Below are 12,452 nucleotides of genomic sequence, written 5' to 3' on the forward strand. Positions count from 1 at the left end.
AATAGGAGATGGTATATTTCACCTTTAAATGCTATGTAGAAGAATACCAGGGCCTATAAAATACCAATCATACAGCATCAAGTGGAAAATGCAGAAGGGCATGAATGATGTAAAAATGAAGGATCATAATTTGCATACTCTTTTAAAAACCACATTAATAAAATATGCATGCAAGGTATTAGATACTAAGAAAATAATTAAATATTAACAGGGTGCTGGAATGATGAGTGATTTTTCTTCTATATACTTTTCTCTTACGTCCAATTTTCCTTCATGAGCATATATTATTTTCATAATCAGAAAAAAGACTCCCCAAGAAATGCTTCTGTAAAAAGAAAACACATGCAAATGCAAAACCGTATCATAAAACAGATGCAATAAAAGGCTGGGCAATAGCACTGAAAGCTGTGAGGTAGGTCATTCAGAAATGCTTCAAAACAGTGATTTAGAAAATAATCCATCAAGTATGCAGTACAATAAAAATTTCAGTATCATAAAAGCATTTTCAACTTCTTCCATACTACAGAAATATTTAGTACAATGACAAAAGCAACAACAAAATCAGGTTAGCCCTGGAAGCATGTTTAATTTTGTTTATCTGGCTAAGCATGCATGGGTACGATACAGTGGAAAAACTCGGAACTTGTAACTGAACGTGTCCTGGGATTTGACCACACAGGTATTTCCATAAAGATACAACTACTACCCCAGTTCAGTTCAACTTCGGGAGACGAGAAGTGATAAATGAATTGTGTCCCAAGATTTGTGAGCAAACTCGGAAAGTGAATTTGTGTTTTCTGTGTGGCTGAATATAATACAAATCACACCTTATAGATCATTTACTAAAATTGAAGATAAACACAGCATAAAAGAACAAAGGATGTGGCCCTTCCCTCAACCCTCCGACTAGCCCCGTAAGCATGTGGGCCTTTATTTAGACTTTTAACATCCAAAGACGGCAATTTTTTGAAAGTATAAAATACAGCATTTGGAATTGTTGAATTTCTCTGCAATATGAAGAAAAGGATGGGGGAGGGGAAAGCCAGGCAGGATCTAGAGAGAAGGGGGCAGTTGCGAGTTCACTTTGAACACAAAACCACAGCACACACCTACTAGTTCCTGTTTCACAAACTCTGTTCATTCCCACAGCCACAAATTGCTTTGGTTTTGTTCACATTTTATAAAAGTTCGTTTCTACTTTTTTTTTTTTTAAATGACATAATTTTGGCAACTTCAGTGACTCTGGGAGGCCAGTTTGCCCAGCGAGTTCACATCAGGTACTTTTTGTTCCCTGCTATGGATGCTCCTTGGATAGGTTGATAAGCAAATAAGTTCACGTTTGTGACAAAGCTTCCATTAAAGACGCCTGCAGTAAATCCTATGATGCAATCTCATATAGCTTCACTAACAGACTCAGGCTGGTCTGGCATGGTCTATGTACCAGCTTGTAGAAGCAGTTAGATGAGTCACATGTTCACCCCTCCGGGGAGAAGCTAGTCTACGTTATGGAAAAAATAAATTATTATTTTAAAAATCATAAAAACTCAACCTGGCCTACAACTACCTTTTGTTTTTAAAAGGAGTCATATCCCAGGCTCTCCCTATCTATCCCTCCAAAAGATTAAGTAAATTGGACCCAAGCCCAGATCTCTCCCAAGAACACTCAGGTGAGGTCTGAGATGGCAGGGCAGGCAGCCACGCCTACAGAGAATTTGCTCCAAGGGAAACTACGCAGGCACTTGCAGCCTACCGAGTGGAATAAACTGAGTTTTCTACACTTCATCTTAGCCAAAAGGCCGAGAAGCGATTGAGTTTTCTCTTAGTCATTCCTCAGCTTCAAATTATACAAATGTTGGAAACTCCTACACACACTTGTGCTATTTTGAAAAATATATGGATTTAATAATTGAACTTAACGCATACCCAAATCCAAAAGGACAGGCTGTTGAGACACAAATCGAACAGATACACAGGTTAGCGAGGAACAGCACGGGCACTACACGTGGCATCCCAGCATGAAGCGCAGTGTGGCATGCTTGGGACAGAAAGGAGAGGGGCAGGGACTTCGGCAGGGATCAGGTCAAGTCTACCTGAAACAAGCAAGCAGCAGCCTTTTCCATTTTATATGAGAATGTGCGTGTTATTTTTAAATGTTTCCGTGGCAGAATGAGTATTTTTATAAGTAACCTTTAAAATTTCTCCTTAATTACAAAAGCAGCGCAAAGCTCACTGCAGCAAGCTAGGAAAACACAGAGAAGCACAAATAAGAGACAAAAGTACCTATATTTTCTCAACACAGAGTGCAAACCACTATTAAATTTTTGTGGTTTTGAAAAATGTATTCCTTACTTTTATGCCTATAAACATTCTAATATAATACATCATGAACAGTTTCTCCTGTCATTAAATATTTTTCCATAATGTGATTTATAATGCTTGCTTAGTATCCCATCATCTCACTGAACTGTGATTTACTAAACCAACTACTTATAGCCAGGCATTTAGGGTTATTCTGATTTTTCACTTTTAAAAATAACGCTGCACTTAATAGCTTTGATTATTCCCTTGAGATAAACTCCTAAAACTGAAATTTAGGTGTCAGTGAGTAGACCCATTTCAATCAGTTTTGCCAAACTGCCTTCCAGAAAGTTTGTAATATTTATATTAATAATTCTCCAAAAATGTATTTTACCCAAACCCAGTTTTGTTAATCTTGGCCAATTTGACAGAGAAACTAAGAATGTCCCTGTTATCTAATCTGTATTTTTTGAATTATTAATAAAGCTAAATATTATTTTCTATGTTTATTAGCCATTTGGCCATCTTTCTATTGAGGCATTTGTCCTCTTTAAAAATGTTTTCAAAAATAAGCAAGAGACACATACTTTTTAAAGCATACATGAAGACTCCAAAGCAATTAAAAAATCATGGTCTGCAGAGGGAACACAAATGTCCACAACCTAATCAAAACCTCTCCAACATGAGAACATTCCAGGGAATACTACCTTCAGAGAAAATTGATTTCAGAGACTTTTAAATTCTATAACACAATAGGATACCAGAGAAGATCTTATTCTTGACCTAAATGAAGATCATTATGTGCCCTGACATGAAATAAAATATTACCTTGTCCTTGAAGTGAAACTGCAGCTGCTTTTCTTATCTTTATGTTATTTAATATGTTTTCTGAACACTTACTAAACGACTGGCTTGACAGTATTTTCTCACCGTGGGTGCCTGTGAATTATGTTTTATTAAAAGGAGGAGTAGGGAAAGGGAGGAGGAAGAGGAAGAGGAAAAGGAAGAAGAAGGAGACCCTGAGAAATAGGAGGAGGAGGAGTCGGGGAAAGAGGAAGGGGAGAGGGAGGAGGAGGAGGAAGAGGGGGAGGAAGAGGGGGAGGGAGCAGAGGTCATGCTTTTCACCTATTTAAAGTTTCCAGGTTATTAAATTTTATTCAATGTTCCATTCATTCTGACAGTGCCTCACTCTCACTCGATGAGCCTGCCTAGAGGAAACCACTTCCTGGGCTCTCTCCCTGAAGAAGTTCTTAGAGTCCCTGCCAGCCCTTTTTATCTGATTTTCTTGTACCAGTTTTCCACCCGCCAGTGAGACTGTGGGGGAGCCCTCTAGTTAAACCATTGATTTCACCACCTAGCTGCCCTTCTGAATTCCCTGTGGCTCTCTGAATTCCTTCTGCCGGCTACAAATCTGTTTCTTTGTCATCTTAGTCAGACCCCCTTTGATCTTGGTAAAGGGGAGAGGAAGTTTGGGAGCAGAAGCTGGTTCCACTGTGCCCGATACTCTCCTGTCCTGCTAATGTTGCTGCTCCTGTGAGCCACGACCAGCCCAGACTCCTCTGCAGGGAGAAAATGAGACTCACAAAAAGTTGGAGCAGGTGATTATCCTCAGACATCATTTAGTTCAATTCCATTTTACAGATGAAAAATAATGAAAGAAGAATCCTCTGATCTTATGCTAATTATCTTATTGGCAATACAGGAAAGAGGCAAAAGCTACCTTTGTTCCTTGCTTCTTTGAAAAATTAGATCCAAGAAGTACAGAAAGCAGTTGTTTTATGGCGCTCACTGAACTGAAAACTCAAAACAATGATTTGCGGTGCATGTGGGAAGAGAAGTCCATTTTAACTCATACCATTTTAACAGTAATGGTATCAGAATCTTAAACAGATATTACATATGCTCATGTTCCTCTTTTAAGAAATAAACATGCAATGCCTTCCCTGCTCCCAATAGCCCTAAAAAATTTTTTCTAAAAAGCATGTTTTTTCAAACTAATCAAAACTTCGGATTTTCAACTCATACTTAAAATCACAACATGCAACACAGAAGAAGGAATGTAGCGCACTTTTCTCCTCGAACCAAATTTTTAGATCCAAATCCTAAACTTGCTAATTCACATGCCCTAAATAATGCCCAAGGCTCGTCCTAGCCCTAGGATTTTAGGCTGCAAGTTAAAATCAAAACCAATTCTTCCAGGAGGCCAAACAGCCACATGCCCTCCCACCCGAGGCCCCAGCTCAGCAGCCCATGCCCAGCCACTCACCCTCTACTGAGAAAACACCGTGAGCTCAACACTTAGTCAAGCAGTCTCTTTCTGCTCTCTGTTGTCCTTTCCTTTCTCCATCCCTCTCCCCTTCACTTCAAACTTTCCCTCTCCTAAAACCCAGATCTAAATTCATGGGCCTTAAAAAAGAAGAGACTCTGGCTCTCAGGGTTTAGTTATATTTGTATATTCAGAGTTCAGAAGAAAGGCAAATGCCAAAATAAAGAGAAGCAACAGCAAATCTGGCTTTCCTTTTCTGCTCCGGAGGGTATCTGCATTCACACTTGTAAAGGAAGCATTTCCTTGGGAGAGAAAGTGAAGTGCTCCCCACAAAGTTCATTGCCTAGCTCATTTCAAACTAAAATAAGGCACTCCATCCACCACAGGCAACGATTGCTGCCCCTGAATGTCCATTCAAATGCACGAATAATCTCCCTCACCCAGACTTATTTTCAAAATATACAGTGAGGCTGTTGGGGAGCCCTCTAGTTTAACCATTGACTTCACCAGAAATGTACCAGCTTTTCTAATACTTTCCATAGAATCTTAAAATGTGTTCTTTGGTTGGTATTATACGTGGTAATTCAAAATGTGCTGGTTTTATAATTATATAATACATAATATTGCTACTACTTGCCAAAACCCAAACACTTCTAACTCTCTTCCCAATATAATTGGGGGGGGATAGAGATCCTCAAAGAAATACTTTCTTACTTCTATCCCACTTAAGCCATTATAATCCAGCACGTTTTACCATTAAAAAACTTACAGCATAAAATATACTTTTTTGACAGTGGAAAATTAAATAAATAAAACTAATCGAGGAGCCTGGATTTATCTAAAGGATGGAAATATACAAACAGGGGGACAGTGAGTGAATCTGAATTTTGGAAGCCTGAATTTTAAGACCACTGAAGCTATCTAAGTGACTCTTAGTTGCATGTTATTGTTACTAAGCAACACACTAGTCCTCCTAGGCCGAAGCAAAAATTCCTATTCAGCCTGTTGCTGCTTGCTAAGAAATTTTTCCTGGACAAGACTGCCAAACCAATCACTATCCTGTTTCAGGTTAGGCCTAGTTTTAATAACTGAGCAAGAGTCATTGACAATCTCTTGAAAAGGAAGAGAGTATCAGCACTCCAATATGAATGCCAGCAATCATGAGTGAGTCCAATTAATTTAGGGTAAGGATTTTCTTATATTGAAAAGAACTTAAAATTTTTCGAATGTTAAACTAAGTTGGCTTAAATTAGATAAAAGTGACATCATCTGCTATCATCATCTTACCTCTGGGCTCAGGTAACAAGGATGGGCTGCTGATGCCGTAAATACTGAAAGCATGTAGCAAAATTCACTAACTAAAGCAACACCTAAAATCAGATTCACATTTATCTCTATGCTTAGAGTCTGTGTATGTGTCAATTCTCAGCAAGTAATATGGGAAGAAAAAATCAGGCAAGTGACATCAGAGAGAAAAATCAATGAAAGAAAGAAGGAAGGGAAGGAAGGAGGGAGGAAGGAAAAAAGGTTGGTTCAGATTAGAGAGGAAGTAAGTGAGGGGAAAAATAATATTTAACCAAATTGTTCATTTTTTTAACAAGAAATGTATGCCTCATTAGAACAAAGTCATAAAGAAGAACTGAAGCAGTTGCCTGAATTATCTAAGACTTTTTAAAAAGCAAATTTAACAACCTAATATTAAAAAAAAATCTTATTTAAATTATCTATACATTTCAAACACACACTTCTTGGGGTGATTGGGTGCTGTTATTATTGTTTAAATGTTTCTATGTATGTTTGACTTATTTGGCTACTTTTCTAAATTTTCCTTTACTTTGCAGAGTCTAGTAGAAATTGCTAGATATAGGTCTTCATTGGTTGTTCTAGCACTTACCTCTTATCTTCCTTAAGTCAGGTGGCACTGGGCCCTGGGTGGCCTGGACTCTACAGGCAGTTTAAAACAGAACCTCACTACAGGCCAACAGAAGGTCTAGTACCATCTTATTAGGGTAATACTTAAAGCTACCATGAGCCCTAGAATTGAAACTGCAACCATCACCCCATCAAATCTTTTACCAGGGACCAACTTCAAATTAGAACTCCTTATCTTTGACTTTGTAATACAAAATAGAATCTAAATTCAATGAAATGACAGTCCCCAGAAAAGTGAACACCAGCTCCCAAGTGAGTGAGATTCAGCCAGAAACCCCAGCTTGACCCTTGACAACCCTGGCAGAGGTCCATATGGGTGACATCACTTCAAATCAGGTCTTTAGCCTCTCTGGAAACATATGACCTGTTAAAAGGACGCCTTCCTCCAGAAGGTGCAGTTCAGCAAAACAATGAAAACAACATTGAGAGAAGGCCTAAGAATTCTTACATCCAAGTTAAAATTATCTCAGAAGTTATTCAACCAGAGGTAGCATAAGGTAAAATATAAAGTGCACAGGTTTCATTTCATTTATATACTGAATATGCACCTGAAAAGTTGCATATAAATTGCATTTATTATGTAATGTTAAGCATTTATTTAAAACAGTGTTTCCCTATTTAACTCAATCATAAAGTGTACCTGGGACATTTTTCAAATGCAGATTCCCTGGGCCCTCTTCGAGAGAATCTGATTCAACACCTCGGGTTGGGGCCCAGGGATTTGTAGTTTTACCAAGTGCCTCAGGTGGTATTTTATAGATATTTTAAACTCAGATGAGTTTGGGAAGTAATGATTTAAAGGATTCCTAAGGCGATTCCTATCATTAAGCATATATATCATCTTCAGCTTTGCTTTTATTAACTTAGATTTTTGTGGTGTTGTCTAGCATTTTCTTCTTTTTCAGGTAGGTTACCTTTGTCTATATGCCAGTTTACTTCGCTAAAGATGGGAAACTAACCAAAGCACACTCTTTGCAGTGATTCTCATTCAGACACAGTTGGCAAGTCCAAGTTTTCTGATGGATACAGTGTGCAGTAATTGAACAAGAGCAAGAGGAAGGCAGGAAAGGCAAGTTTTCTCTTGCATGAGGCTAATATTAAGGAATGGAGATAGTTGTTGGTAGGTAGGTGGTAGGTTGAACTAAAAGTTTTAGGAAGGTGGGAGTGTCACAGCAAACACTATTTGTACTTTGCCCCTCTTCTTTGGTTCTAATTCCCAGGGGCCCTCTGGTATGTGTACATTTCTTCATCTCTGAATTAAGGAGTGTGTAAGACTTAATCCATTGTACGGAGAACACTGGACCCTAAGCATTAAACTGGTGATACTCAGGTATCACCCAATAGGACTGATGGTGTTCATTGGTTATTTATTTACTCACTGGGTGTTACTACCTCTTGATTGCCAGGACCATTTACAAGCATAATTTTGTCTGGTTTAGAGTATGCCAATGTCTGGATTAATAAGTAGAGAACCGATTGTGTTCATTTAGTTGATAGCGCCATTATCTCTACCACTGATTCACCCACATTGGGTTCCTTTCTGGTCCTAGAGCATGCTAAGCACACTCTCACCTCAGGGCCCTTGCACTTGCTCTTCCATCTGCCTGTAACACTCTTACCCCAGGTCTCCTCACTTCCTTCAGGTCTCCGCTCAAAGATCATCTCATTAGAGAAGCTGTACCTGACCACTATATATAAAATAGCTCCCCATTACTCTCAATCCCTTTCGTCTGCCTTGCTTTCCTTCATAGCACTTATCATCATCTAATTTATTATCTATTTACTACTTGATTGATTTGCTGTCTGTTTCCCCTCACACACACCACTAGAACGTAAGCACCATGAGAGCAGGGACTGAATTCTACATACTAGTGAATCTCAATGCTAGGATCCATGCCCAGTATACAGTGGCATCCAAGACATGTTTACTGGAAAAAACAAATGGGTATTTGTATTGGTTTGAGAAAGATGTGACAAATGTTTGACATCTGTGGTCTTAAAAGCTATTTTATACACCCAAATGGAAACAAACATATGCATTTATAAAACTAAAGAGTAGAGAATTTAATTAAAATGTATAGCCATCCCATTACTTGAAAAGTTATCCTCAGGAGATACCTATAACTTTGGGCATTTTCTGAATAATAGCAGGACTCCTTAAGATAAAACATAAAATGACTAACAGTAATTATCCTAGGCAAAAACGGGGTGGGTAGGGAGAAATGGGAATTTATCATGACCTGTATTGTGTTTTTTAAAAACTTTTTCGTAACTATTGTATTTTTTGTAAGTTTTAGGCACTTACCAGGTATTGCATTAATTTAGGTTATATCAATTCATGTCCACTACAGCATAAGCCCCTTGAGAACATGGCCCATTTTATACATCTTTGTATGCTCCCATAATGCCTATCTCAATGTATTGCAAATAGAAGGTAATCTGAAAATATATTTACCAAATGAAAAATACCTGAGTATCAAAATCAAATATTACATATATATTAATATATATTCTCTGAGCATATTTTATACATTCTGGCAGTAAAATAAGAGTTTTTAAATCTGTCATTGCCTTACTTATACACATGCTGGTTGACAAAGATCGGAAGTCTTCATAAAATTTAAGATGGGGGAGTAGAGAATTTTTAAATATGTACAAAGACAAAATGTCCTAAAAATATTTTGTTGTAATTAGCGACAGCATCAACATTGCAGAACATAAAAAGCAGAATGTTTCAATCTGAAAAGTCCACACCATAAAAAAAAAATGATGCTACTTCAGTCCAGACTTGCTAACTGGAAATATCTTTCTATGCTATCCAAAAGATTACCTAAATCTCAATGGGATTATGGACGAATATTCCGTGTGTATTCTTTTAGTGTATTTCCAGAGAATACAGCCAAGCCTCCCTGGTGGATTCACCATGAAGATGATGAAGCTCCAGCAGCTGCAGGGGCCTCTCACTTGCTCCGGTGAGGAAGCCTCAGCAATGTGCTCAGGTTATCTCTTTTGTAGGAGTCTCCACCCATCTGACACACACAGTTGCATAAACTTCAGGCCCACCCCTGCCAGGCCTTCATTAGAATACTACCATTAAGAAAACTAGGCTAGCATTTGCAAAAATGATCTAAAAGTCATGTGTTGACTTACAGCATTTCTCAACAGTCCAAATAGAGAGAGGCTAATGGGTTCGATTATGTGTATCTTTGCAGTATGGTTACTATTACTTTTCCCAGGATACAAAAGTTAGTCTTGGAAATCATGACTAGATGAAAGCAACTTTCATAATAGTAAGCATACTATTATACATACATAATCCCAATAGTTATTACCCAAAAAAACTAGGTAATGCTTTGTAGTCAAACCAGATTGCTAGTGCTCGGTACTTATCTTCAATAGTAAATACATTATCCTTATTGCTGCTAAATATAAGTGGTTAAAATAAAAACCGATTCATTCTGAATTCGAGTCATGTACCACAACAGTAAGGAGTTAAACTAAAAGTTAATTGAGTGTGGTTAATTAAACTAAATATGCAACCATTTTTGACGCGAAGGTCAAAACAAACCAAAAAACCTGCTGTAATCTCAGCATTGGCTATTGAAGTTTTCAAACTCAAGTAGTGATTCCTTAAAAACTACAGAGCGATCTGGGGGGTAGAGGGGCGGTGGGTATTTTTATGCACTCATACACTGTCCTGGTCCTACCCCTACCTCTAACCACCTCCTGTATTTTTAACTTTAGTTCTTCCCCTGTGGTATGTAGTACTCAGTTAATTCTTCACTGGTGGCTAAAGTGGTACAAATATCTGGTAGGTTTTTGTTTTTTGTTTTAAGTATGCCAGCATGTGTTCTTATATTCGCCCACGCTAGCACAGGCTTTACTTTGATGGTCCTTCCCCTCCACCCCTGAACAGGTCCGCAGGGCCTTCCCACTCAACTTGGGACTGGTCCCCGGCCACTTCCTCAGCGTCTTGGCCCCGGCGGAGACACCTTCAGAAAAATCTCCTTGGGATGGCCACAACACCAGGGTAAAGTTACCAGGGAAAGCAAAAAGGTGGCCCCTGCGCACTTCCTACAAGACGCAGCCAGTTCCCAGCCCGGGACGCGCCCGAGAGGCGAGGGAAGGGAGTGTCGCCACCGAATCCCAGGAAAGGCCGCGGGACCCACCTCCGGCTCCCTCCCGCCCCCGCCCTCGGCCCCACCTCCCCCGGCTCGCACAAAGCCGTCCCGAAGGCGGGGGCCGGGCCCGCAGGGAGGCCGCGACTGGCGACTGGACCCGGCCGGCGACCTGCGACTCTGGCCGCGCAGGCTGCCCTCCCCGGCGAGTCTACGGTTCCCGCCGCCCAACCAGCCCCCACCCCCGCCTTTACATCGAGAGCCCCTCGAGAAGACTCGGCGCGACCCACACAGTCCCGCCTGCCACGTCCGAGGTGGCGGCCCCCAGCGGGGAGCGCTGGGCCCGCCCGGCCTCGAAGGGGCGAGCACACGCCGTGGGGCGCGCGCGAATTGCTCGGTCGCGGGCACCCCTTTGCGCCCCGCCACGGGGCTGACTCGGGGCCTCAAATCACTTCCCCCCATTTTCGAAAGGCCCTTTCCCTGGACACCTGCCCGAGGTGGCCAAACAATGCGGGGGCGGGCCTGGGGGCAGGGAGGCTGAGGCGGGCTGGTGGGGGCAGTGGGGCGACGGCGCCCGCGGCCCCCACGACCGCGGCGGCCCCCGAGCCCCACCGCGCGTCGCCTCCCGTCGGGGGCGCACACGCGGGCGCCACACACGCGCGCCCTCCTGCCCGGTGCGGGAAGATGGCCGTTTCTGCTTCGGTATAAAAGCTCTTTGTTGCGCTCACACAAAAGCGGCCAAGACCCGCTTTTCCAGCAGGCCCCATGGACAAATCGAGGGAACTCGGCTGGACTTCCAAGTGGCCCTAGAAGCCTGAAGCGCTGGGAGCAGCTAAAGGAGGGGGAACAACAGGCCTCCCGCGCCCATCTACCGACGCCTGTCAGTATCCAAGTATTCGTCCGGGGAGCGGGGGCTGAGGCCATTCGTCAGGGAGGAAGGAAAGAGGAAAACCTACTTTTACTATCAAGGCCCAAAGGGGACATTAAACATTCACATTCTTGTAGGGTTTCTCCCATTAATCAGGGTAGAAACATAATCCGGAAAAGTCTGGATCCACCAAAAAGAAAAAGAAAAAAGAAAGAAAAAAATACCAACAATAGCAACTTAAAAAAACAAAAACAAAAACATAACAAACCAGTTGCCATCAGCCCAAAGTGGTAGTAGCAGCAGCCGGCGCGTGTGATCCACTTACTTGTCCGACTCTTGTGACATGTTTGATCCAATGAACTCGCTCCCCTTTTCCTGGAGCCTCAGCCTCTGGTGAAACTGGACTTTCAAGTCTGTGCAGGTGAAGGTGTGTGAGAGCGCCCGAGATGGCAGAACAAGAGCTACAGGTAATTCTGCTTTTCCGTCCCCCCTCACCACTCTCGCTCGCTCGCCCGCTCGCGCCCTCACCTAGCCGGAAAGGTGGGATAAGGGAGGGCCCCTCACATGGGGCCCGAGCTCGGAGGCGGCCGGGCGGCGCGGAGTCCTCCTGGATCGTGGCAATGGGCAGACACAGAGCAGAAAGTGGCGGACTTGGGCGGCCACAGGTAACTTTCTCGCCAGGAGCTGAATTCTTTCACTAAAGGGTACAAGCCCGAGGGACGAGCTGCGCGGTGATTGGCTGCGGAGCTCCCTCAGGTGAGCTGCCATTGGCAGAGACGCGCTCAGGTAAGGCCCTTCTCCAAGTGCAGGTAACTCACTCCGAAGTTTACCTGAGTGGAGCGGCGGCATGCGTGCAGCTCTGCGGCAGCCTGTGGGAGCTGAGGGTCAGTTCTTCGAGTAGACTTCAAGCTACGTTTTCCTCCTTCCCTGAGGCCGGGGTGGGTGAGGGACTGAAGGAAGCGAAGGAAGA

General features: G+C 42.2%; 1 protein-coding gene across 1 annotated transcript in view; it reads right to left on the reverse strand.

Annotated features, from left to right (window-relative positions):
- GRHL2 (grainyhead-like 2 (Drosophila)) overlaps positions 1-12,156 on the reverse strand; it is a 168,937-nt gene extending 156,781 nt beyond the window's left edge. The window contains exon 1 of the mRNA XM_012643583.1: positions 11,808-12,156. Within this exon, the coding sequence (XP_012499037.1) occupies positions 11,808-11,827 (20 nt within the window). The 5' untranslated portion in view covers positions 11,828-12,156. The remainder of the gene's footprint in view (positions 1-11,807) is intronic.
- Positions 12,157-12,452: the final 296 nt, after the last annotated feature.

This window comes from Propithecus coquereli, unplaced genomic scaffold, assembly GCF_000956105.1.
Source record: "Propithecus coquereli isolate 6110/MARCELLA unplaced genomic scaffold, Pcoq_1.0 Scaffold2, whole genome shotgun sequence".
Classification (NCBI taxonomy): Eukaryota; Metazoa; Chordata; class Mammalia; order Primates; family Indriidae; genus Propithecus; species Propithecus coquereli.